General features: G+C 39.3%; 2 protein-coding genes across 2 annotated transcripts; both read right to left on the bottom strand.

The window, feature by feature from the left end:
• Positions 1-1709: 1709 nt before the first annotated feature.
• Positions 1710-3524, bottom strand: LOC148555381 (uncharacterized). The gene is made up of 2 exons (XM_088490643.1): positions 2757-3524; positions 1710-2453 (listed from the first exon to the last, which is right to left on the bottom strand). Exons 1-2 carry the CDS (start codon positions 3522-3524, stop codon positions 1710-1712), a joined length of 1512 nt encoding a protein of 503 aa, XP_088346769.1.
• Positions 3525-4472: 948 nt separating this feature from the next.
• Positions 4473-6080, bottom strand: LOC107646752 (zinc finger BED domain-containing protein RICESLEEPER 2-like). The gene has a single exon (XM_016350915.2). The coding sequence runs from the start codon at positions 6078-6080 to the stop codon at positions 4473-4475; it is 1608 nt and encodes a 535-aa protein (XP_016206401.2).
• Positions 6081-27157: the final 21077 nt, after the last annotated feature.

Here is a 27157-nt window from a genome sequence, read left to right as displayed (position 1 = left end):
CCCGACGTACTAGAGCTTTGGGGCAAGATCCAATACTTTTATTAAGGTGACTTATAAGGGGATGTCCGTTGTGGACAAAAAGGTTGCCGATGTATTGTTGGTTATTTTTGGAAAGAATCATGTGAACCCCCACCTTTTGATGGGTGACCGGGAGGTCGCCAGGAACTATATCTGTGAGTTATTTTGCCTTTTATTTTTTGCGTTGCTATTGCCTTACTTGGTTATGCCAGTTACACGACTAACTTGCTTATTTGTTTGTTGCAGTGGATATGTCTGCCTCAGTGACAGGGCTTGAGGACTTGTATAAGACTTTCTTGGCGGACAACGATGAGGAGGAAGCTGAGAAGGTTGACAGAAAACCAGAGGACCCTCCTGAGAATAAGGATCAGGCGATGCCATCACCCCGTGACACCGGGACGTCGGATAAAAACTCTGACGGGGCGCGCGTTTCTCCTATTCGTGAGGAAACGGCCGGCCCCGAGCACTCGACCTCCACTCAGCAAGAGGATGATGATTTGAAGCTTATCCACACCCCCAAAAGGTAGAGGGCATCCTCTAGTCCTGAAGGGGTTCTCACCGTAATAGAGCGAAACTTCGACGTTGGGACCTTCATAGATTTGTAGCTGCTTCCCGGCATAGAGGATCACTTCCTTGGCACCGAGCTTGCGGGGCAGGCGAGGTGGATGTATCGTACCCTCCTCCGCGGGGCCGCAATAGCTCGAAAGGCTGAATTCGAGTTGTCGGGAATGCAGTCGCTACGCAGGAAGCTCGAATCCGCTGTCAAGGCCAATAATGAATTCAAAGCTCAAGTTGAAATGCTTCAGGAGCAGCTGTCCGAGACGGGGAAAAAGCTTAAGGCTACTGAGGAGAAAGCTGCGTCTGCCGAGGAGAAGCTGAAGGCCTCCAATGACACCGTGTCCCGTTTAACTGAGCGGGAGATGACTCTGGAAAGCCAGCTTAATGCCGCGCAAGGTCGGGTGGTGGCTTTGGAGAAAGAACGTGACGTGGCCGTTTCATTGGCTAAGGCCGCTCAATTTGAGGTTGAGGAGCTCAAGAAGAAACATAAGGTGACTAGAGAGCAGGGAAAGAATGCAATCTTCATGACTGAGGAGGCCCTTAAGGCCCAGGTGAAGATCGTGGCTCCCGACTTTGACACGTCGGCAATTGGGGTTTTCAAGACAATCAAGGATGGCAAGATTGTTGATATGCCAAAGAAATGAGCTCTTGTACCTTACGCTTTTTTATGGATTTGTGGTTTTGTTGTAGAACTTGTGAAGTTTACTTTGTTATACTTTAAGAGTCGCTTGGTTAGCTTGTGATTATCATCTTCTTTGCTTGTCTGGTAGCATTTTCGTTTTGTTTCGTTATCGTTTTGTCAATGTGAGCTTTCCGCTCGTTTTTATTTACCGTCGCTTTGGTAATTCGGCGAAGCCATGTCGTGGCCTTGCTATCGTTGTAGCCATTTTTGTGGCTTTAATTTAGGTGGCTCCCGGGGTGATCAGTCCTGGGATGCCGTATCGTGGTTCAGTTTAATACGTTGTGGAACTTCTTGTCTTGTGATGTGTAAGTAGGAAAAAAAGAAAAAAGAATAATAGAGAGGTAATTTTTTGACAAGTAAACACTAATCAGTAATTAAACAAGTCTATTACCATAGCGGGTACAAAGGTAAATGATTAAGCTCGTTAGATCGCCTGGCCGGCGCGCTTAAGCTAGGAGTAAAACCTTCTCATGTTACCTGCATTCCAAGTTCTCGGGATCTCCCTTCCATCGAGCTTCTCCAGTTTGTATGCGCCCTTGCCGATCACTTCTTTGACTCTGTAGGGGCCTTCCCAGTTCGCCGCCAGTTTACCTTCTCCTTGGGTCGGTAGTTTGATGTCGTTACGCCGTAGGACAAGGTCGTTTTGCTCAAATTCCCTCTTAAGTACTTTAGAGTTGTAGCACAAGGCCATTCTTTGCTTTAGTGCTATTTTTGACAAATGGGCCACCTCCCTAGCCTCATCTACCAGGTCTTTTTCTACCGCTTCCTCTACTCCCTTCAGAAGTAATCGTGGGCTCAGCTCGCCGATCTCTACGGGTATCATTGCGTCCACCCCGTACATCAGGCGGAAAGGAGTTTCCCCTGTGGATGATTGCTCGGTTGTTCGGTAGGACCAGAGGACCGAGGCAAGTTCGTCAGCCCATGCACCTTTTTTGCTGTCCAGCCGCTTTTTGAGGCCCAGCAAGACGACCTTATTTGCGGCCTCAACTTGACCGTTTGTCTGCGGGTGCTCTACTGAGGAGAATTTCTGCTTTATACCCAGGCCGGTGAGGAACTCCACGAATTTCTTTTCGGTAAACTGTGTCCCGTCGTCAGAGATGACGACTTCTGGGATGCCGAATCGAGTTATCACCTGCCTCCACATGAACTTTCGACAATTGGCTGAGGATATGCTTGCCAGTGGTTCAGCCTCTATCTATTTGGTGTAGTAGTCGACAGTGACTATGAGGTATTTAACTTGTCCCGGGCCGACCGAAAAGGGTCCTAGTAGGTCGACTCCCCATTGTGCGGAAGGTCGAGAGGACGTCAGTAGGTTTAGTTCGGTCGCCGGTGCTTTGTGGAAGTTGGCGTTCTCTTGGCACTTGACACATTTCTTTACGAACTCTTTCGAGTCGACCATCATCGACAGCCGGTAATATCCAGCTCGGATGAGCTTTCTTGCTAGGGCTTTGCCCCCGATGTGGTGACCACAGCATCCCTCGTGGACTTCTCTGAGTACGTAGTCCGTTTGGTCGGGATGAAGGCATTTCAGTAAAGGCTGGCTAAGTCCCTTTTTAAATAGTTGGCCTTGTATGATCGCATATCTGGCTGCCTCCCTTCTCAGCACTTTAGCTTCCTTCTCGTCCTCAGGGAGTTTGCCGTTTTCCAGGAAGTTAGTGATGGGGTCCATCCATGAGGGGCCTATCTTTGTCAGGTGGAGGGCGACTGCCAGTTCCTTTATCATTCCTTGAATGAGGGATCTGTTGCCGACTCCTGGTTTCGTGCTCGCTAGCTTAGATAGGAGGTCTGCCCGTGTGTTCCTTTCCCTTGGAACGTGTTGGACTGTGACCTCTTCGAACTGTTTGGCCAGCTCTTTGACCTTCTCCAAATACTTTTGCAGCAGCGAGTCCCTGGCTTGGTAGCTTCTGTTCACTTGCGAGGTAACGACCTGTGAGTCACTGAACACTTCCAACCTCGTAGCCACGACTTCCCGAGCTAAGATCAAGCCGCCCAGAAGGGCCTCGTATTCCGCTTGGTTGTTTGATACGGGAAAATTGAACTTGATTGATTGTTCGTATATGAACCCGGCAGGGCTTTCCAGGATGATTCCTGCGCCTCCCGACGTTTGGTTGGAGGCTCCGTCCACATGGAGCTTCCACCATGTGCACGCTTCCTCGGTCGGGTTTCCTGTTACTTCCACCAGGAAGTCTGCCATTGCTTGTGCCTTAATCGCATGTCGAGGCTCATATCTCAAATCGTATTGAGATAGCTCGATGGCCCAGGTCATCATCCTTCCTACTAAATCGGGTTTTTGGAGCACTTGACAAATTTCCTGGTCCGTTCTCACGACTAGGGCTGGAAGTGAGCCGAGCTAAGCCGAGCCAGACAAAGCTCAAGCTCGGCTCACAAAAATTGAGCTTGGCTCACAGCTCGGCTCATTAACAATCGAGCTTATTTCTTAAGCTCAAGCTCAGCTCATGGAAAGCTCACAAGCTGGCTCAAGCTCACGAGCTTGGCTCAAATAACTGGAACATAATCTATAGTTCTATATAAAAAATTATAATTTTAATATAACAAAATAAAAAACAATGCATCCATATATTTAACAAACTTAAAACATTACATCTTATAGTTATCAGCTATCAAGTTTTAAATATTTATTTGACAACTTAAATTGGTAATGTAATCTCCACATAGCTATCTTCAACCTTAGACTTGTTTCTAGGCCATAAAAAACTCGAAGCCAATCTCCTCCACAAATTAAAGCTTCAAATGTAGTCGGACTTAGTGAGGATCAAAATGTATCAATTACCCTTCCACCAGCACTAAAAATTGACTCTGAAGCCACAGTTGAGATTGGAATAGCAAGAACATCAGCTACCATTCTAGATAATATCCTATATTTTCCACGATTTACCTTCCACCATTCTAAAGCACTGAAGCTAGTTACATCACGTTCTCTTTGAAAATATTTTGGTTCATCCAAGTAAGTCTCTAACTCAGATTTTAAAGCTGGAACTGCTTCTTCATCCTTTACAAAATTTATCATTATTGACCACCCAGTTTGTGAGGAGTTTGAACTTTGTATTGTAGAGTTGATACTACTTTTGCCACTTGCACTCAGTGAAGTTGATTCTTCTTGCTCGTTGGATAGAATGACATATTCTTGATACATTTCTGTCAAGATTTGATGCACCAATGTCATATTTCTTGTAGCTTCTTGCCCATATATCTGCTAAAAGCACATTTTAAGACCTGTCAATTTGCATCTGGGATCTAAAACAGTAGCAATAGCCATGAGAAGGTTACATTCACTCCAATATTTATCAAACTTCAGTTTCATTTTGGCAGCCATTTCCTTGATGAAAAAAGGTCCACTATTAACAACTTCATCCAAAATTAATTTAATGCGAAATACCTCCGCAAGATAAAGGTTGGCAGTAGGATATTCACTTCCAGATATGATATTGGTTGCACAATTGATCACTTGTAGAACTTCAGCTATTTTTTCAACTTTATCCCATTCTTCGTGGTCAAGAAGATATCTATAATTTGGCTCACAATCTTGGAATCGAGGGAAGACTTCCTTAAAGTGCAATGCTGTAGATATCATTTGATAAGTTGAATTCCATCGTGTAGGACAGTCAAGAATCAATTTTCTCCCAGGAAGTTGCAATTGTTGAACAATCTCAGAGAATGTACGCAACCTTGCCTCAGACTGATTGATAAACTTCACACTCTCACGTATATTTTCAATTGTTCCTGCTATTTCCCCCAATCCATCTTGAACAAGTAAGTTTAAGATGTGTGCATAACATTGCACATGAAACAACTTTCCTCCACAAAGCAATTTTCTATGCCTTGAAATCATGTCCTTCAATGTCCTTAAGCATGAGTCATTATAGGATGCATTATCAACAGATATAGAATAAATCTTTGATTCGATACCCCATTCAATAAGACATTTGAAAATGGCATCTGCAATATCAACACCACGTCGAGGTGGAGGAACATGAACAAAACTAAGAACTCGTTTTTGCAGTATCCAATTTGTATCAATGTAATGACCTGTGATAACCATACACTCAATTTTCTGGTTCTGTGATTTCCATAAATCAGTAGTTAAACTGATTTTACTCACATCTTTTAAACTTGCCTTTAACTTCTTCCTTTCAGCTTCATATACTTTGAGACAATCACTTTTCAGGGTTTTTCTACCAATCTTCTCATAAGCTGTATTATTGCACTTCATCATCAATGAAAAACCAAATTCTTCAACAATGCTGAATGAATGCTCGTGCATCATTAACCAATGTGCAGTTGCTTCTCTTTGTCTTGCATGATCATACTTTCCACCAGGAGTTACTAACATAGGACTAATGACATTTGGATGCTCTGCTGAATCGCTTTGAGGGAAGTTCAATTTTTTTTGTTTTGCCAACACCATTTTTCTGTAGCTAGGACAATTGTTCTTCAAATGCCTATTCAATTGACTTGTAGCTTTTGAGTCAGTTATAGCATATTTTCTTTTGCAATGAACACATTGATTCTTCACAACCCCATTAGACAATTTCACTTCTTTAAAATGTTGCCAGACAAAGGAGGTTTTCTTCCTTTTATTTTTGTGAATAACACCCTCATCTTCATTGTCTTCTACCTCTTCATCTTCTCTACTTTGATTTTCTCCTTCATTTTTGTCTAATGCTTCTGCTTCAAGCTCCACTTGTATTTCTGGTGATGATATTCCATCAATAGGAAGAAGTACTTCTTCATTTTGTCTATTATTTGCGCTTTCATTTGAAGCAGACAGTAACAATTGATTTTCAAGTTCAGAAATTTCCATGATACTGTCAGTAGAAAAATAAATGTGTTGAACAATCAATAAAAAAAGAACTCTAAAGATTAAAAAAAATCAACAAAAAGAGAAAAACAAAAATTGAAAGAGCATAAAAAATATAACTTGATAATTGATTCCCAGAACAAGAAAGATCAGACTTCAAAGTAATCGAATTTTTCAAAATTGATCGATGAACAAACCAATTCGCTATTTGAGAGAATGAAGTAAATCAATGATTCACTGTAAGTCAAGAGATTTTCTTTTGGGAAAAACTCTTCCTCCTCTCTGGTTCTCTCTGTTCATTATCATTGACCAATGACCATTGTGATTTGTGATTTGTATAAAGGTGCTCTGTACCGCCATACTATATTTCATGATATTTATCCTTTTAGATATCTTTGTCTTTTGGTTTCTAATTTATTAAAAATCCAAATGAGTAGACCGTATAATTAATTATATTTTCTGTTCCCTAAAAAATAGAAACTAGGAACTTGATAAAAATTCATTTTGGGAACTCACAATTTTTTTTGTATTGACGAATAAATCAAAATATATATATAAAATTATATATTATTACTTTAATGTGTATATATAATATTAAAATATAGATTAAATATATATATATATGTATGTATAATCGAGCTAGCTCAGGAGCTAATGAGCTAAGCTTATCCAAGCTCAAGCTCGGCTCATTTAATTTATGAGCTCAATTCCAAGCTCAAGCTCAACTCACCAGCTCACGAGCTCAGCTTATCAAGCTATTATCGAGTCGAGCTCGAGCTGGCTCATGAGCTGGCTTGACTCACTTCCAGCCCTACTCACGACCACCTGGTGACCTTGGAAGTACAACCGCAATTTGCGGGAAGAGGTCAAGAGTGCTAGTGCTAGTTTTTCTAACTTGCTGTATCTCAGTTCTGCCCCTTGCAGTGCTTTACTCACAAAGTAAATTGGTTGTTGAGCTCTCCCTTCTTCCCGCACCAAAGCCGCTGCCAGTTCTTCTTCTGTTATGGCTAGGTACAGGTAGAGCGGTTCTCCGACCTCGGGCTTACTGAGTACAGGTGATGTTGCAAGGATCTCTTTGAAGTGATTGAACGCTTCCTCGCACGCCGAAATCCATTCAAACGCTATCCCCTTTCTCATCAGGTTAAAGAAGGGCAGGGCTTTCGCTGCCGACGCCCCAAGAAAGCGAGATAGCGCGGTGAGCCTTCCTGCCAGTCTCTGAACGTCTTTGACGCAGCCCGGACTCCTCATTTGGAGTATCGCTTGGCATTTTTTGGGATTAGCTTCCACCCCCTTTGGGTTATCATAAATCCTAGGAACTTCCCAGCTTCCATGGCAAAGGCACATTTGAGGGGGTTGAGCCTCATGCCGTTTTGTCGGGGGGCCGCGAACACATTTCCTAGGTCACTTAGGAAGTCCTCAGAGCGAGTGGTCTTGGCCAGAATATCGTCCACGTAGACTTCCACCGTCCTGCCTATGAGGTCGCTAAATATCTTATTCATTAGCCTTTGGTAAGTGGCCCCGGCGTTCTTCAGGCCGAATGGCATTACCTTGTAGCAATATATCCCCCTCGGCGTTATGAACGCTGTTTTCTCTTCGTCAGGTCGGTGCATCGGTATCTGGTTATAGCCAGAGTAGGCGTCCATGAAACTTAGGTATCGATATCACGCCGCTGCGTCGATGAGTGCATCGATGTTGGGTAGGGGGTAGCAGTCCTTGGGGCATGCTTTGTTGAGATCAGAGTAATCTACGCACATCCTTCATTTTCCATTGTGCTTTTTCACTAAGACTACGTTCGACAGCCACGTCGAGTAGTCAAGTTCTCGAATAAATCCTGCTTCGAGGAGACTAGCCGTCTGCCTGGCCACCTCCTCTGCTCGCTCTTGTGACATCTTCCTCCTCCTTTGGGCTACCGGTTTGGCCTCTGCCGTCACGGCCAAGTGGTGTGACATGAGCTGGGGGTCTATTCCCGGCATGTCGGCTGGCGTCCATGCAAATAGATCACCGTTGGTCCTGATCATTTCCATTAGGGGCCCCTTCAGCTCGTGTGGTAGGTTTCTGTTCATGAAGGTGAACTTCTCGTTCGTGTCCCGACTCTAAACTTTTCCAAGCTCCCTTCCGGCTCGGGTCTGGGCTTGTCTTCGACTCTCACGTCTAGGTCGGCGAGGAACACTCCTGCTACTTCCTTGAACTTCTTCCCTAAGGAGAGACTAGCATTGTCACAGGCGACTGCCGTTTCCAAATCTCCTTTTATGGATCCCACGGACCCGTCGTCAGCCACGAACTTCATTATCAGCATCTTCGTGCTGATTACTGTCCCGAGATCGTTGATGGTCTTCCTCCCCAGGATGATGTTGTAGGTTGTGGAGTCACGCAGAACCACAAACTCGGCCATTGTCGAGCCTCGTCCCTGCTCGTGTCCTACTGATATCGGCAAAGAGATTATGCCATCTGGCTTAATGAAGTGGTCGCCTAACCCTACGACACCGTGCTGGTGGGTCTTCAGGTCGGCGTCCCGCAGTCCCAAAGCGTCGAACACGTTGCGGAACATGATATTCGAGTCAGCACCGGTGTCTATGAGGATGCGCTTAATGAGGCCGGTTCCCACTCTGGACATTATGACCATGGGGGCTTTCCGCGACCTCGTCAAACCACTGGTCCTCCGGGCCGAATGAGATGGGTGGTGACCTCGACCTCTTGGGGCTTTGTGTAGATGATGAAGAGATCGCCAGGACTTTGGCGTCTTTCTTGTGTGCCGACTTTGACCTTGGGGGTGCGTCTCTCGTCGTCACAACATTTACTATGGTGAGACCTTGTTCGTTGTCATTCTGATCGTGACGTCGTTTTACCGTACGAGTCTTGTCCTCTGTCTCTCGGTCGCGGTCTCGTCTTCTTGGCTCCCTGATGAGATGGGAGAATTCAGCCAGCTTTCTGTCCTGGATCGCTTGTTCCAGCGCGTCCTTTAGGTCAAAGCAGTCCTGTGTCTTGTGCCCATAGCCTTTGTGATAGTCACAGTAAAGGCTTTTGTTTCCCCTTGTTCGGTCCTTCAGAGGTCGGGGTTTCGACAGAATCCCCTTCTTGGCTATCTGTTGGTACACTTCTATGATGGAGACGGTGATGGGAGTGTAATTAGTGAACTTCCCAACTCTAGGAAACGGCCTAGGTGTCTTGCTCAGACCGGCGTCCCTAGCGTGTTCCTTCTGTCTTTCTCCGCTCCCGTGATGCTGGGTTTGATTGTAGGAGGGTTGCCGTTTGTTGGCAGCCACAACCTGGCTGACTTCTTCATCATTGATGTACTCCCTGGCTACACATTGGATCTCCTGCATTGTCCACACCGGCTTCGTGGTGAGGTGTTTTCTGAAGTCCTCGTTTAGGAGTCCGTTCATCAGGCATAGGCTAGCAACAGAGTCAATTAGCCTGTCGATCTCCAAGCACTCGTCGTTGAACCGATCTAAATATTTCCTTGCCGGTTCTCCGGACCTCTGTGTCACTCCGAGCAGATTGATCGGGTGGTTTGCCTTTGCTATTCTGGTAGTAAATTGGGCTAGGAAGGCGTGGCTAATATCCGAAAACTTGGCCACCGAGCCCTGCGGGAGGCTGTTAAACCACCGTATTGCATGTCCCGCGAGGGTGACTGGAAAAGCGCGGCACCTTACCTCGTCCCCCACTCCCTCCAGGTTCATCCTGGCCTCGAAGGCCGTAAGGTGCTCCTGTGGGTCTTGGGTTCCGTCGTACCTCATGTCTGTTGGCTTGTCAAAGTGTTTTGGCAGCCGGACTTCGAGGATGGAACGATGAAAATGGGTCGCGCCTATTATGACTGGTCCGCGCGTTCTCCTTGTTCTTCCTTCGTCTTCTTCCCGTCGACCGTCTTCCCGGTCATGGTCCGTGGTGCGTCTCCTCCCGCGCCTGGCATATATGATGGGGTCGCGGTGCCTCCTTGTGCGTCCTTCCTCCCTAGCGCTCTCAGGCTCAGATCTTGGGCTAGCTGTGCGTCAGGAGTGGCTTCTCGGGGGGAACGGGAGTAACTTGATTCGGGAGTTTGCTGGCGATGTTCCCGGTCTGCTAGTCGGCGCTCCAGGTCCTGCATCCTGTGACGTAATTTCTGCATTATTCTGGCGCTGTTGTCGCCAGTTCCCCTGAAGGGGCGTCTTTCTTGAGATCGTGTGGTTCGTCGAGGAGGGGATCTCGTGCGCTCCCGGGAGGATGCCACGGAGGCTTCCCCCTAAGATTTCACATAGTCCTTTAGCTTTTTCAATCAATCTTCTTTCTTTTGATTTTATTCTCGGCTGGTTTTGAACGCTAGTTGATATTCCAATACGTCAGTTAGTTAACATTCGATCCCCCTGGAAGACTAAAAGAATTTCGCTTTCCTGAAAAAAGGAAACTTACGGAAGCATCTATCTCTATCACGCACTTCAATCCGCACATGATTCCTCTTTCTATACTCAATTACGTAAGAGTCCAACTAGCTCGTCTCTGTCTGGCAGTTTAAGCCTTGGCCCACCAGCTTCTTTTCAATCCAGGAGCTGCATGATAAGAAAGCTCTCGATCTGGGGATACGAACTATAGCACCGGCAGGTGTGCGTTAGTGAAGCTTGAAGAAGCTAATAGTTCGTATTCGGCTAGCTTCAGTTAGTTAAATAGACCAGGTAACCTAGCATCCTCACCCATTAGTACCTAGCTTCCCTTCGCTCACGTCCGAATCCATCATTGTTGGATTGATATCCAGTTCCACTAGCGGCAGAGACAGTTGGATAGGCCCCGGTTCCCAGGGTTCTAGTATTCCCTATTCTAAGCCTACTCAGATCAGAACTAAACTAGTTGATTCTCTTTCGCCTATCGGCCGGCTTTAAGCCATTTTCTGCTGAGATCCCAAGTCTCCAAGTGGGCCCTCTTGGCCACCCGCGACCTTGGCTTTTTAGAGAATCCCACTCCTGTGTCGTGGGACTTGTAGCTCGCTTACACTAAGTATACCACCGGGTGTGTTTTTGTATCCTTCCAGTTTCGAGTGTCTTCTTGGATAGTTATAGCGGCCCATAGGCGCGAGATGTACCTTGTGGGGGGGGGGGCGGCGGTCCATGGGGCATAGTCCTTTCTTTCAGGCAGTGGCCATTTAGTCCACGGTCCATTAGATGGTCGGTGCAAGGCCAGAAATTTGAACACATTGATTCCGCTCCTTCCTGTCCTTCGCTTCAGGGCCTGTCCCTCGGTGTGGTCAGTACTCCATACTGTCGGGCAGCGAAGCTTACACTTGTTAACTAATTATGACAGTTCGCCAGGGCCTCTTTCTTCCTCCCTTTTCTGCTCACTCGTAAGGGGTTCGGACCCCCACAAAGGGGGAGGGAGTCGACTGAACATCTCAGCCATTGGCGGGAATTTCGCCAGCATCCGATCCCCAATTCTTGTTCACCCCGGATGATCGTCTTGGGTGAATTGTGATCTCGTACGATCGTGTCGGGTGAGCAACAGCCACTTCGTCACAGTACTTACTTATGGGCTAACGGGTCACACTTTGGCCAAGTATCCTACAAAGAGACTCCCGAGAGCCAGAAGTATTAAAGGAATGGCCATAGGAATGGGCGCATCATGACATCTTACAATGTCTCGCCCGAATGAATTAGTTGGTACTAGAAATGTTAGAAAAAGTGAACGAAAAGAGTAATAAGAAGTGAAAAGAACAGACAAACTTTCCAACCAGAAAGCAAAATTCCCACTGATGGTATACTTAGTGTAAGCGAGCTCTAATATCACATCTTTGGAATAAAATCCAGTTAGAAAAGGAAATCCAATTAGAGATAAGCTGCCCCTCTGTGCCCAGCTTCTCGCCCTGTTCCTCCTGAGCCCAGTACAACTTCCATTCAGGCGTTATCCTCACAGACGGTGCCAATGTTCGGTAGGTCGGGTATCGGACGGTTCGGATTGGTAAGCTGTTTGATCGGGGGATCTTGCTTGGTCGAAGGTTACCGGGCTGGAGTAGACGACGCCCCGAGCACTTCGTATGAGGAGGGGGGTGCTACCTGCAAAGACACTCCGACGTTCTCGTAAGCAAAGTGTGCAGGTGAAAAAGGGGTGAATGGTATGTGATGTACCTTGGGAGAAGGGTAGGACCTTCTGCATATATACTGTGTCAGAGGTGGGCCCATCAAGGACAGGCCCACCTTCCTCGATGCTTCCTTCGCACAGTTGTAGCAAAACTGTCAGGGACGCGTGTCCGGATCGGCGACTGAGCGCCTCGCTCCTGGCTGTTCAGGTCGGGTGATGCTTGGGTCGAACCAACCCACAAACAATTTGGGCCAGGCCGTAACAGGTTCTCTCTCTGTTTCGGTCACTCTCTCACTTGGTTTCTCTCTTGCCTTCTTAATTTCCATTCGGTGACCATAAGAATGATCGAAGTAAAAATGATGATGGGGATTAGTAAAACAAATGATGTGTCACGTTGATATATATATATATATATGTATTCATTAAGCCATATTTGGCTTTCTTTCTTTTATTTCCTCAATGGCTTCGGCCAAAAGGAAAGTACTGAGGGTAATAATAATATATAATAATAAGGATAATATAATAATAATATTAGTAATAATAATAACAATAATAATGATAAATCGAGAACTAATAATATATGAGTAATTTTTTGTCCAAATTATTCTAGGGTTAAATATATAAGTTACTAATATAAATGACATCAGTAACTTTAAGAATAAAAGATATTTGATGAAGCATTAGCAAAGCTAAGCTTACCAAAGAGTATCGATATTTACTCATATCCGCGGATTTAGAACTTGATAATAATAATATTAACTAAACTCTATTTTTTAATTAAAAATATCAATTACTTAAATTAAAATATACATATAATTTTTTTATTACTTTTGAATTACTAGAATTAAAGTTTTAACTATGTAAAATATTTCATAATAAAATATATGTATAAGAATATGAATTTGATTAAATTTAAAGAATTATAAAATTAATTCAATTTCTTTTAATAAAGTAATTTCTAAAAATAAGGAACTCTAATTCATAAAAATAAATTTTAACTTATTTATATTTATATTTTAAAAAATGTGGGTCGTTACAGGATTGATTTTGGTTTTCAAGTAAAGATTTGAGAAAAAAGTGACTTATGGCTTGAATGATGATTGATTTGATATGAATTGTTAATGAAGTGCGGAAATGATGATGAATAAATGAATATGTGGCTTTTGCACTTCTTTTATCTGAGACACGAGTTTTCCTGGGTAAAATAACGTGGCTTGCTACCATGTGTTCCAGGTCGAGATTCGATATTCTGTTGACCCTACGACGGAAGATGTGACCGGACACTCTAAATTCCTAGGAAGGTTGATGAGCAGATAATTTATACGCTTTTTTGCATTGTTTTTACATGGTTTTCAGTATGATTTAGTTAGTTTTTAGTATATTTTTATTAGTTTTTAAATAAAAATCACATTTCTGGACTTTACTATGAGTTTGTGTGTTTTTCTGTGATTTCAGGTATTTTCTGGATGAAATTGAGGGACTTGAGCAAAAATCAGATTCAGAGGTTGAGGAAGGACTGCAGATGCTGTTGGATTCTGACCTCCCTGCACTTAAAGTGGATTTTCTGGAGTTATAGAACTCCAAATGGCGCGCTCTCAATTGCGTTGGAAAGTAGACATCCAGGGCTTTCCATCAATATATAATATCTCATACTTTTTCTGAGTTTAGACGATGAAAACTGGCATTCAACGCCAGTTCTATGTTGCATTCTGGAGTTAAACGCCAGAAACAGGTTGCAAAGTGGAGTTAAACGCCAGAAACTGGTTACAAACTGGCGTTCAACTCCAAGAGAAGCCTCTACACGTGAAAGCTTCAATGCTCAGCCCAAGCACACACCAAGTGGGCCCCGAAAGTAGATTTCTGCATCATTTACTTATTTCTGTAAACCCTAGTAACTAGTTTAGTATAAATAGAACTTTTTACTATTGTATTTACATCTTTGGATTGTCTTTTGATCCTTTGATCACGTTTTGGGGGTTGGCCATTCGGCCATGCCTGGACCTTGTTCTTATGTATTTTCAACGTTAGAATTTCTACACACCATAGATTAAGGTGTGGAGCTCTGCTGTTCCTCATGAATTAATGCAAAGTACTACTGTTTTTCTATTCAATTCAAGCTTATTCCTATTCTAAGATGTTCATTCATACCCAAGAATATGATGAATGTGATGATTATGTGACGCTCATCACCATTCTCACCTATAAACGCGTGCCTGACAACCACTTCCGTTCTACATGAAGATGAGATAGAATGAGTATCTCTTAGATATCTAATACAGGGGACCGAGTCCGATATATTCGAGTCTTCGTGGTATAAGTTAGAACCCATGGATGGCCATTCCCGAGATCCAGAAAGTTTAAACCTTGTCTGTGGTATTCCGAGTAGGATCTGGGAAGGGATGGCTGTGACGAGCTTCAAACTCGCGAGTGCTAGGCGTAGTGACAGACGCAAAAGGATAGTAAATCCTATTCCAGTATGATCGAGAACCGACAGATGATTATCCATGCAATGACAGCGCATTGGACCATTTTCACAGAGAGGATGGGATGTAGCCATTGACAACGGTGATGCCCTACATACAGCTTGCCATGGAAAGGAGTATGAAGGATTGGATGAAGACAGCAGGAAAGCAGAGGTTCAGGAGGAACAAAAGCATCTCTATACGCTTATCTGAAATTCTCACCAATGAATTACATAAGTATCTCTATCTTTATTTTACGTTATAATTATCTTTTAATTATCAAATCTCTAAAACCATTTGAATCCGCCTGACTGAGATTTACAAGGTGACCATAGCTTGCTTCAGGCCGACAATCTCCGTGGGATCGACCCTTACTCACGTAAGGTTTATTAGTTGGACGACCCAGTGCACTTCCTAGTTAGTTGTGCGAAGTTGTGACAAAGTGTGATTCACGTTTGAGAGCACCAAGTCTTTGGCGCCATTGTTGATGATCACAATTTCGTGCACCAAAGGTTGACCCCTATTGAGCAATTTATAAATATGAGAAAAAAAGCTATGCATAGACTCTTGGGGATGCGCGTTGGGGGACAGTCCAGGGTTTAGCAGCCAGACTTGTTGGGTTGTCTTGATAACTGACAGATGAGACACATCAGCCATAGGGCAGACATTTATCATATGCATCTATGTGACATTGTTTAGGTATGCATATTGTAATTGGTTTGTCTATGTGAATAATTATGTTTAATTGCTAATTGCTCTATTTGATGTAACTGCTTGTTTGTGTTTGAACCTTCTTACTTGTGTTTGTGATTGAAATTGGTTGAATTTGTGGTGAATCTGCTGTGGATTGATTTGTTTTGGCCTAGGTCCGTAGTTGATTATGAGATAGGCCGAAAGCTGTGTTTGATTTGAGTATTTGCTTTAGAAAAGTATGAAAAACTAATCTGGTGCAGCATAGACTTAATGAACCTATGCCTGGAACAAGTTGGTCATTCATACTGTCTAGTAAAAACTTTTAAAAAGACTTTTGGATTTTTGAAGAATTAACATTTTTCTCTTTTAAAAAGGGTTTCAGATTTTTTATATTAAATCTTTGGTTTGAAAAGAATCATAAAGCGGCTACTAATCACTGTACTCTAGAAACAATTTCATTTTTACATATCCTATTATAGTAATTCTCTAACCCTATAGTGAGAACCAGCGAGGATGATGTTCTCACTCCCCTACATGTCTTTTCTTTTTAGGTTATGGACGACGAAGTTCGAAAGAGCTTAGTTATTTCGTTTCTGTTTAAATGTTGTGATGTGTTGTACTAGTTACTTTTTTCCTCGCCTTTATTGTTACAAGTTTTTTTTGAAGGGGTGGGATTTTTATTATGTAATGCTTGTAAATATTAATAATATGTATATATGTATATGTATCCTTTGTAAGTATTGATATTTGCATGGTAAGTATGGATATATGTTATTTTTAAAAGGTTTTTTGAGCGGTTACCTAGTTTAAGTTTTAAAATACCCGAGTTATCAGAGTGGTGCAAGCGGAAGCATTTTTTATTTGATAGTTAGGATATTACACTAAGTAATTATGCCTAAGGCTAAGGATCTTGGATTTTGATGGTACTAGCATTGTTAGCATATGGATGACTAACTATGGTTGTGTTAGAAATACGTTCCTTTAACCTTTTTGTTTTTCTCTCTTTAGGGATTGTTACTTGTTTATGATACAGTACAATGGTATTGTTTTGATTCGTGTAGTTAGCCCTAGATACAACGGAAAAGAGCTTTCTCTGTATTACATTTTTTATTTTTAGAGCTACTGATTTCCCACTTTGAGAAGTATATTTGATCCGAGTGTTTCTCTTGATGGAAAACTACATGTTTAATTGGTAGTAAGACCAAAAACAACAGTGTCGAAGATTGAAATCTGTTAAGTATCATAGTATAAATAAATTGGATCAATGCTATTTTCCAACTAAAACACCTAATCTAGAATATGTCGAGGAACATACCATGAACTTCGCTTTGATTTATTGACTTGGTTTTTAAGCAACTACTATTAGAAATAAAGGGAACTTGGTGCATAGGACTCTGATATGGTGGATTTAGGGAGAGTAGATATTTGTTGCCTTATTCTTTCGTGTAGAGAGGCTATTTCTAAGATTTGAACCCATAATCTTCAACATTTGTTCTCTAAATAAGTACTACTAGAAATAAACTTAGAATTATTGATTTGGTTATTAAATTAGTAAGTCAAAATGTATGTTATGTATCTGCAGAAAATAATTTGATGGTTTTTTTATTTGGAATTGCACTTTAAAGCATGTTTGTCCTAAACCTCAAACCTAAACTTGCATATCTTTATTTTTTTATTTTTCTTCTTATATTGCAACATTGACATAGGCGATGGTTAGTTATTCCGTCAATTATACACAGATTTAACAAATTTTTCAGATTGTAATATATTCATGCAATTAATTTTTTAGAGAAATGCAGAAATCTGCAAAAGAATTGGAACTCAAGGTGTCTTCAAAAGAGACTCCTAAAGAGGACAAGCACTAGATCTTTATGCAAAGTGATGGAGTTTGTTTTGTGCAGTTGTTTCTTTTTTTGTTTTTCTTATACAGGATTCTTATGAATGCATGTTTTTTTGTTACTAAAATAGATTCTTCATCTATATCCATTGATATAAAATATGAACTCTTTCAGACTCCTATTTTCTCAATCTCATATTTACATATCCATCAATAACAAATTTATAGTTATCCCACATTTTTACATTCTCATTAATTTTAGTAGATTTATTTTAGAATTGAATCACAATTTCAAGATGTTGATTTAAGTAAATCTATGTACCTCCAAAATGAAGAGCCGTAGCAACGGTTTTGCCATCCCTTTATCTACACTCTTTTTGTCTCGAGTTAGGAGTCAAACACTACCTTGTTGACACCATAGTCAAAATCAAAATTTGAAATTATTTTGATGTAACAATAAGATTGCTATGTTTAACCTTATATTATTTGAGATGCGTGAGTTAATCTTAGAAACACAGACTCTATTTGTTAGTTGCAAGAGTAAAGTTGCATTTACTGTTAATGGTGTTATTATATAGAGGTTTTATTTTTTGCTTCTAATATAGAGTTTGTTGAAATTATAAAATACAGAAATATCAAAAAAAAATTTCACTGTCATTTTTTTTATTATCTCAAAATAGAAATTTTGTTTATTTTTATGTTTTTCTCTTTAAAAAATGATATTTATGAGACAATTATCAAACAATTTTAAAGTTTAAATAATAATAATAATAATAATAATAATAATAATAATAATAATAATAATAATAATCTTATATTTTGTAAAGTATAACGCTAACTTCTCTTATAAATTCAATAACAATAACAATATTGATTAGTATAATAAATCAAAGAATATTATGTGTACTATTATCTAACATTATTATTGATCAATATAATATATTGCAAAAATTCTAACTAGTGCGTATAGACAATGATTAAGATTTTTAAATGATTTTATTTATTTAATAATTGATATTAATATTTTACATGTGACTTGTGAGGCGTGTGAAAGGAATTTTATTATTATAAACAAAAAATTCTAGTATTACCACTCTATATTTTTTTTTATTTATGCTAAGTGTATATACCAGACACTACTAGAAAAAACTTTTTTTTTTCAACGCCAAATATTGACGGTTATTTCTGCCGTCGATATTTTTCAACAGCTTGCTATTGATATTGCTAAAAAAATAATTAAAAATAAAATATTAAAATCAACAACAAGGTCGTCGATAAAATATTATGATGCATTAGCCTATCGTCACACTGTCAACAAATCTGGGGTTTAAAATACGTTTATTTTAAAATCGACGAAAACAACGTCTATTTTATTAGTTAAAATATCGACAACAGTTGCCGTCGATAAATTTAAATGGTTTAGATCACTTTCTAAAATTAAATGAACGGTGTAGATTTAATGTATAAAATAGACGGCTAGAGTGTTGATTTTTTTTTAAATTAAAATCGACAAATATGCTGTCAATTTTTATCACTAAAAATACTTGCCCCACGTCCACTTCTCGCGTCCAAAGCTCAAAAACACAATTCCCTCCTTTTTTCTCAAAATCCCCCTTTCATCACCAACGAGAAAACTATAAACCCTACCCAGTGGCCAGTGCCTCTGGCGCCTTACTCAGTACTCCGGCGCGGCAGCTAATTGCACGAGCTGACAACAAACCCAAGGTGAGTAGAACTCCAACGAGGGTCAGTTTCCCCTCTTTCTTCTTCGGTTTGTCTGCTGATTCAATTCTTGCTCCTTTATTGCTTATTAGCTCTGAACTCTTCTTTCTCTGTGTGTGGCAGCTTCGAAACCCTAATTGCTAACATTAACAAGTTTTTGTTGCCTTGATGGTTGTGTGGCAGTTTCAAAATCCTAATTCTCTTCCTGCACGTGATGTGAATTTTGTGATGTGGAACGGGTAATATATACTTCTTTGGCCCTATTTCTCCTAATTCAACAACAGTGCTAACTATGAGCATTGAGCTTCAATCACTTTCCTGTTTGGTGTGCTTGGCCAAACTCATATTTGTATACTTCATCTTCTTTAAAATTGATCAAAATTGAAAAAGAAAAAGTGAAAATATCATTAACTTTTAAAGTTATTTTTTTGACAAATTTAAATATAAGATTGATGCAATGCTGCTTCAATTCAAGCAGTATTCTATTAATATAAAATTATTAGCAAACACTAAGAGTGTTTGTGTGTGAAAACAAGAAAGTGACGGAAACTATTTGTGTAACTTCTATCAGCATAAGACTTTGCTTTATTGACCTGTGTGCAAAAGGCAAAAAGGTGAATTGGTAAACCATATAACCTTGCATTATTTTCCCTTAACCATAGGGCTATATATTCATCACTTTTTCTATTCTATTCAAATTGATAATTAATTAATAGTTTACTCTTGCCTTAGGATATGATTTATGGCAATTGATGGAAGTGACTTAATTTGTGTTGATCCTCATAGGATGTAATAGATGATACTGGATATGCTACTTCCAATGGTGCAAAATCGAAAATTATTGTGTATCTTACAACATATGTTGTCTGTGAATGCAAACCTTATATCTTTTCCCTCTGCTCCAACTCAGACTGGTAATAATGTAGTGGTGCTCACAAAATAATTGCAAGTGTTACTTGATTGGCCTAAACTAAATCTCACAATCTGTTTTCCCTCACTTTCCTCAACACCATTATCATCACTTGTTCTGTTTATTATTATAATATAATACATATCTTTATAGATTAATTAAGTATTTAATGGGAGTGATGGTACTTACTTAGTACTACTACTGCTGCTTTGGAAGATAGGAACTGAATAATGGGAATCTCATAAGAAAATGCTTATATAAGAAAGAAGAGATAGATAGAGAGAGTGTGTAGGAAAATAAGTACAAATATTGGTATCCATCTTGGTTTCTTAGTTCATTAGTACTATAATGCTGCAATATAAATTATATAATAAACTAAATGAATACAATGTCTTGTTATTACTGTTACTACAATTTGTTATTACCAAAGCACTAATATGTGTTAATATTAGGCTATGGATTCATGCTTTTTTAAATTAGGCTATGGATTCTCGCTTCTTCAAATCATTGTACAATGCATATTATAGAAGTTTTATTATAATCATTAAAGTCAACTTTATTTTACGCACACAGCCTTCATGTAATATGAAATTAGTTTTTTTTTCCTCCTAATTTCTTATCCATTAGTAATAAGCTGTATTCTTATAAAATTAAGTATATTTATAGTTTAATTTATTTTTAATATATATATTTTATATTTTAATATATATTTTATAATATTATTGATTAATTTTAGTATATATTAGTGATTCAATAGATACTATTATATTCGTTTGGCTATTTTTTTTATTGAATTTAAGAAATTAGTTTTATATTTTTTTAAATTATAAATTTAATATTAATAATTAAAAATAAATTATAAAAAATAAAATATGGAGTGCGAAGGAATACTTTAATGTAACACTCTACCACACTAAGCTTTACACTTAAGTCGTAAAACAGAGGGGGTGTGGTATTACGACCTCTAAAATAAAATGAGTATATATATAATAGCAGAAGAATTATAATATGCTAGGAGTCTTAAAGAATAGAGGAAATAAAAATCGCGAAATAAAAGCGCAACGCTCAAGGCATGAGTTAACATAGGTACTAAGAAAATCATAATTATTAAACATAAGATAACAGAAGTAGGAATAGAGTGCCAAATGTATAAAATAACAAGCTCCTAACTCAGCCCGCGAAGTCAAGACTGGCCGGAGAATATTTACACATATATACATACATACCCAAAACCCAAAAGTTCATATACACAGTCCCGCCTCTCCATAAACCTCTAAGAGGATCCCAAAAAGAATAAGTTATGCGGAGAGAAAACTAAGTACATATATATACATCACTGTACAGCAAAGCTACCCATTAACCACTCCGCTTCAAGAGTCCAGACGCCTAACGAGATGCCTCTCGACCTGCATCTGAAAAATAACAACATAGTATGGAATGAGAACCGGAGGTTCTCAGTATGATAAAGGTGCCACACACATAATATATAAGGTCCTGGAAATGCCAGAGGCAATCCTTGAACGCCGGCACTCAGATTATAGAGCTTAAAGTATTAAACAGGAGCCATAAAAGGTGATTTTCTAAGAATATTTAAACCTAACTTAACCTTAAATCTAAGTCCCATACTATCATTTCTCCATACCTCCAACTGCATCATGCATTTTCATAGACAAATACACAGATAAAGGCAAGCACAAGAAGGTTACAAATACTGCAGGGAACAAATACACATTTAACATGGCAAGTACATATAGGCACACCCAATTAAAGCACAAGCAAGTAATTCAAGTAATATGCATATGATGCATGCCTGTCCTATGGCTGATGAGGCTCATCTGTCGGTTATCCAGCCAACCCGACAAGTTTGAATTGAACTTAGACTGTCCCTCGACATGCATCCCCAAGAGTCTATGTATAGCTTTTTCTCAAATAAACGATATTGCTCAATGAGGGTAACATTCTCGAGAATTTATATAGTGCCCGGTCACACTTACGTCGTAGGGTCAACAGAGTTTCGAGTTTTCAACCTGGTACACGTAGTGGCAAGTCACGGCACTTTATCCAGGGAATCTCGTATCTCATATCATTAAATCATTCAAGCCAAATTTCATACATAATCTTTCATCAGAACTTCCAGTCAAGTATCATATATGACTTATCCATAACATCTCATAATCAATTCATCTCTTTTCAACTTTACTTCACCTTCAAGTTATCCCCATTTCCTAGCTTCATCTGATTATCAAGTTTAACACTATTATTTATGACCAATGGAATGAAAATAGAGGTTTTGTAATTTGAAATAGATTTTAAAAACCTTAAAATCATGTTTGCTGGAAAAGGTGCCACGCATACGTGTGGCTTACGCGTACGCGTGGAATTGTAAAAATGCAGCTCACGCGCGCATCCCTTGTCATGCGTACGCGTAGGTGAAATCTTCATGTCAAGCGTGGACATGCTAGTTTACCCCTTACGCGCACGCATGGACTCGTCGCTAATGCATCGCTAAAAATTCACTCCACACGTACGTGTGGGCGTACATTCTTTGAAAAAAAGCCTAAAGCAGATGCAGTAGCAGAGTTGAGGAAACAAAGCTACAAAATCCTGTTAAGGGACAGTTTATAAACTTAATCTTCCAACCAACATAACATATTCAATTTGAAACATTTTTCAACCGTTCTTCAAGTGGCACAAACATTACGAACCCAATTTTCATTTTAAAATAAGTTAGAAACAAATTGAGGGTCCGAATGCCAAGTTATACCTCGCCGAAGTTCGGCCAAAAACCAACTTTACAAAACCTCTTAAAACTCATTTACCTTCCAAAACTTCCATTCCATTCCTTTCTAACCTTGCCAAATCCAACAACACATGTCAATAATAAAGCTCAACGATACTTACACCATTCATCAACCATCAACCATCAATACTATATATATACATCAACAAAACCATCAAGCCTTTAACCACTATGCATGTAACCTATAAAATCATCAACATAGCCATATCTCATTACTCATATCTCATTAAAATGTCCACATAACAACCATCTCTATTACACAATCAAACCACATCATAGATATCAAGTATACTAAGCATTATACCATTCCGTTGCAATTCAGCTTATCCTATGGTCATCTAGCCTAAGTTTTCACAGAACATTATATATTAAATGCAAGAAACCTAAACCATACCTTGGCCGATTTTCACGTAACGACCAAAGCAAATTATTTAAAACCAAGGCAGCCCTTCAGAATTCAACTAATCAGCTTCCTCCAAGTTCCAGTATTCACAATTTCAAGCTCTAATTATTTATTCACAACCTAATACACATTCATAACACATATATATCCAATTTAATACTCAAATCTCAAATTTAATGAAATTAAAATAAAATTATCGTATCCTCACCTTATCCAAGCTTCACATAAACAAGAGTGAACATTTTCTTCAAGCTAATTGGATCATAAAACATCAGAAATCAAAGAAATTCAACATTATTTCTCAGAATTCGAAAATTGGGAGAAATAAGAGGCTGAGGTGAAAAAGAAAGTTACCTATGAAATTGTTCTGGTAGAAACGTAGAGCTCAATGCAGTGAACGCGTGGCCGTAAACGGTGCGGCGATTGGAGCTCGGACGGAGAAGTTACGGGAGTTGGAAATTCACCGCAAACATATTTCTTTTCTTCTCTTCCCTGGGAAGCTTGCTGCTTCGTTGAGGAAATGAGAGAAAGAAGAGCCCTTGGCTCTTTTTAATAGGTTGGTCCGGTTGGACCGATGGCCTGGTTTGGATCCGGTTCAATCGGTTTGGCCCATCTGGTCTAATCTTGGACCGATTTCTGCGAAATTAGTGTCAACATTCTCGTTTCATTGAGATCTTTCCTAATTTGATATAATTGTCACATATCTAATCCTCCTTATTAAAAACTAATTTATTGATTAATTATCTACTAATTTATCGGGGTTTACATTTAACATGGACTACTAAATTCATCCTTAAAATGTTCATTCATCCTTGAATTCTTTAACATGGACTACTAAACATGGACTACTAAACTGTTCATTCATCCTCAAAACTCTTTCCAAACAAACCCCAGAATATCAAACTTTACATACCTTGAATTCGCAGATCCATGAAGGTACAAAATTTGTGTGTTTCATTGTTCTTTATATATAAGACTTAAATTAGGAAAATTATTCAGCTTCACATAGTTGAATCTTGGAAGCTTCAATTGCTCTTTTTCCTTTCTGGTAATACTGGAAGAAGATATCGGCATAATTTTTCACTGGAGTGTATGATTTTGGCCTTGACTCATTCACTAGTTGCTCAATTGGTCCAATCTCTTTATCTGGATCCGGAGTGAAGAACATAGCTATAGTAAGCCTGTCCTTTTCTTGCTTATATTTGCATCTATTTTTATACTTTCTCATAAATAAAAAACAATTAAAAAGAAAATTGAAAAGGGCTGTATTTTTATACTTTCTTTTAAACTATTAAATACAAGTTTAGTTAATGTAAGTATCTGAATATAAATTGTCCACATTCTTTTATCCTTTTCCTTTTTGCATCTAATTGAGCCTTTTCTTTTCTGCATATTGATGAGCGGATAATTTATACGCTTTTTGGCATTATTTTTAGTATGTTTTTAGTAGAATCTAGTTACTTTTAGGGATGTTTTCATTAGTTTTTATGTTAAATTCACATTTCTGGACTTTACTATGAGTTTGTGTGTTTTTCTGTAATTTCAGGTATTTTCTGGCTAAAATTGAGGGACTTGAGCAAAAATCAGATTCAGAGGTTGAAGAAGGACTGCTGATGCTGTTGGATTCTGACCTCTCTGCACTTTTTCTGGAGCTACAGAACTCAAAATGGAGCGCTTTCAATTGCGTTGGAAAGTAGACATCCAGGGCTTTCTAGAAATATATAATAATCCATACTTTGCCCGAGTTTAGACGACGCAAACTGGCATTCAACGCCAGCTCTCTGCCCAATTCTGGCGTCCAGCGCCAGAAACAAGTTGCAAAGTGGAGTTCAACACCCAAACTGGCACAAAATCTGGCATTCAACTCCAAGAATGACCTCTCCATGTGTAGACTTCAAGCTCAGCCCAAGCACACACCAAGTGGACCCCGGAAGTGGATTTATGCATCAATTACTTACTTCTATAAACCCTAGTAGCTAGTTTATTATAAATAGGACCTTTTACTATTGTATTAGACATCTTTGGACGCCTGGTTCTTAGATCAGAGGGGCTGGCCATTCGGCCATGCCTGGACCTTTCACTTATGTATTTTCAAACGGTAGAGTTTCTGCACTCCATAGATTAAGGTGTGGAGCTCTGCTGTTCCTCAAAGATTAATGCAAAGTACTACTACTTCCTATTCAATTCATCTTATTTCGCTTCTAAGATATTCATTCGCACTTCAACCTGAATGTGATGAATGTGACAATCATCATCATTCCCTATGAACGCGTGCCTGACAACCACTTCCGTTCTACATTAAATTGAATGAGTATCTCTTAGATCTCTTAATCAGAATCTTCATGGTATAAGCTAGATTGATGGCAACATTCATGAGAGTCCGGAAAGTCTAAACCTTGTCCGTGGTATTCCGAGTAGGACTCTGGGATTGAATGACTGTGACGAACTCAAAACTCGCGAGTGCTGGGCGTAGTGACAGACGCAAAAGGAGTGTAAATTCTATTCCAGTATGATCGAGAACCTCCAAGATGATTAGCCATGCAGTGACAGTGCATCGGACCATTTTCACAGAGAGGAATAGGATGCAACCAACGACAAGGGTGATGCCTCTAGACGATTAGCCATGCTGTGACAGAGCATTTGGACCATTTTCCCGAGAGGATTGAAAGTAGCCAGTGGCACCGGTGACATCCTTACATAAAGCCAGCCATAGAAAGGAGTAAGACTGATTAGATGAAGACAGTAGGAAAGTAGAGGTTCAGAGGAACGATTGCATCTCCATACGCTTATCTGAAATTCTCACCAATGATTTACATAAGTATTTCTATCCTTATTTTATTACTTATTTTCGAAAACCCCATTACTATTTTATATCTGCCTGACTAAGATTTACAAGGTGACCATAGCTTGCTTCATACCAACAATCTCCGTGGGATTCGACCCTTACTCACGTAAGGTTTATTACTTGGACGACGCAGTGCACTTGCCGGTTAGTTATGCGAAGTTGTGAAGATATGTTTAGACCATGGTTCTGTGCATCCGTTTTTGGTGCCGTTGCCAGGGAATCAATTTCGAACAACAATTCACAACCTGAGTAACAATTTCGCATACCAAGTTTTTGGCGCCGTTGCCGGAGATTGTTTGAGTTTGGACAACTGACGGTTCATCTTGTTGCTCAGATTAGGTAATTTTCTTTTTGTTTTATTTTCAAAAATTTTTCAAAAATATTTCAAAAAAATTTTTTCCTTTGTTTTTGAAAAAAAAAATGTTTTCAAAAATATATTTTTCTTCAGAATTTTTAAGAATGAATTCTAGTGTTTCATGAAGCATGGCTAGCCGTAAAACCATGCCTAATTCTTCTGGATAGGGCATGTTAGGCGTGTCATGTCTGGATACATACTAAAGCTTGGCTGGCTATTAAGCCATGCCTGACCCTTTGATTGGAGCTTTAGACTAAAGAGCATAAGATTCCTGGAATTCATATTAAAAATTTTGGAATCCTTATTTTTCTTTTTCAAAATGATTTTCGAAAAAAAAAAATTTTAAAGAAAATTCAAAAAAAATTTAAAAAATCATAAAAATCAAAAAAATAATTTTTGTGTTTCTTGTTTGAGTCATGTGTCATGTTATAAGTTTGGTGTCAATTGCATATTCATCTTGCATTTTTCGAAAAATTCATGCATTCATAGTGTTCTTCATGATCTTCAAGTTGTTCTTGGTAAGTCTTCTTGTTTGATCTTTGCATTTGCATGTTTTGTGTCTTTTCTTGTTTTTCATATGCATTCCTGAATTCTTTATGTCTAAGCATCAAAGATTTCTAAGTTCGGTGTCTTGCATGTTTTCTTTGCATTAAAAATTTTTCAAAAATATGTTCTTGATGTTCATCATGATCTTCATAGTGTTCTTGGTGTTCATCTTGACATTCATAGCATTCTTGCATGCATCACATGTTTTGATCTAAAATTCTCATGCACTGCATAATTTTCATGTTTTTCTCTCTCATCAAAAAAATTCAAAAATCAAAAAAATATCTTTCCCTTTTTCTCTCTTAATTTTTCGAAAATTAGATTTGACTTTTTCAAAAATTTTTAAAATCTAGTTGTTTTTATGAGTCAAATCAAATTTTCAATTCAAAAATCTTATCTTTTTCAAAATCTTTTTCAAAAAAATCAAATCTTTTTCATTTTTCTGAGTTATTTTTGAAAATTATAAAA

Source organism: Arachis ipaensis, chromosome B6 (genome assembly GCF_059453495.1).
Source record: "Arachis ipaensis isolate K30076 ecotype BB chromosome B6, ASM5945349v1, whole genome shotgun sequence".
Taxonomy (NCBI): Eukaryota; Viridiplantae; Streptophyta; class Magnoliopsida; order Fabales; family Fabaceae; genus Arachis; species Arachis ipaensis.
This window is presented reverse-complemented; position numbering and strand designations above follow the sequence as displayed.

Coding starts and splice junctions, on each gene's coding strand:
- LOC148555381 (XM_088490643.1), bottom strand. CDS start 3,524: ATGACCTGGGCCATCGAGCTATCTCAATACGATTTGAGATATGAGCCT. Junction 2,454..2,756: donor ATCCCGACCAAACGGACTAC/GTACTCAGAGAA, acceptor TACACCAAATAG/ATAGAGGCTGAACCACTGGC.
- LOC107646752 (XM_016350915.2), bottom strand. CDS start 6,080: ATGGAAATTTCTGAACTTGAAAATCAATTGTTACTGTCTGCTTCAAAT.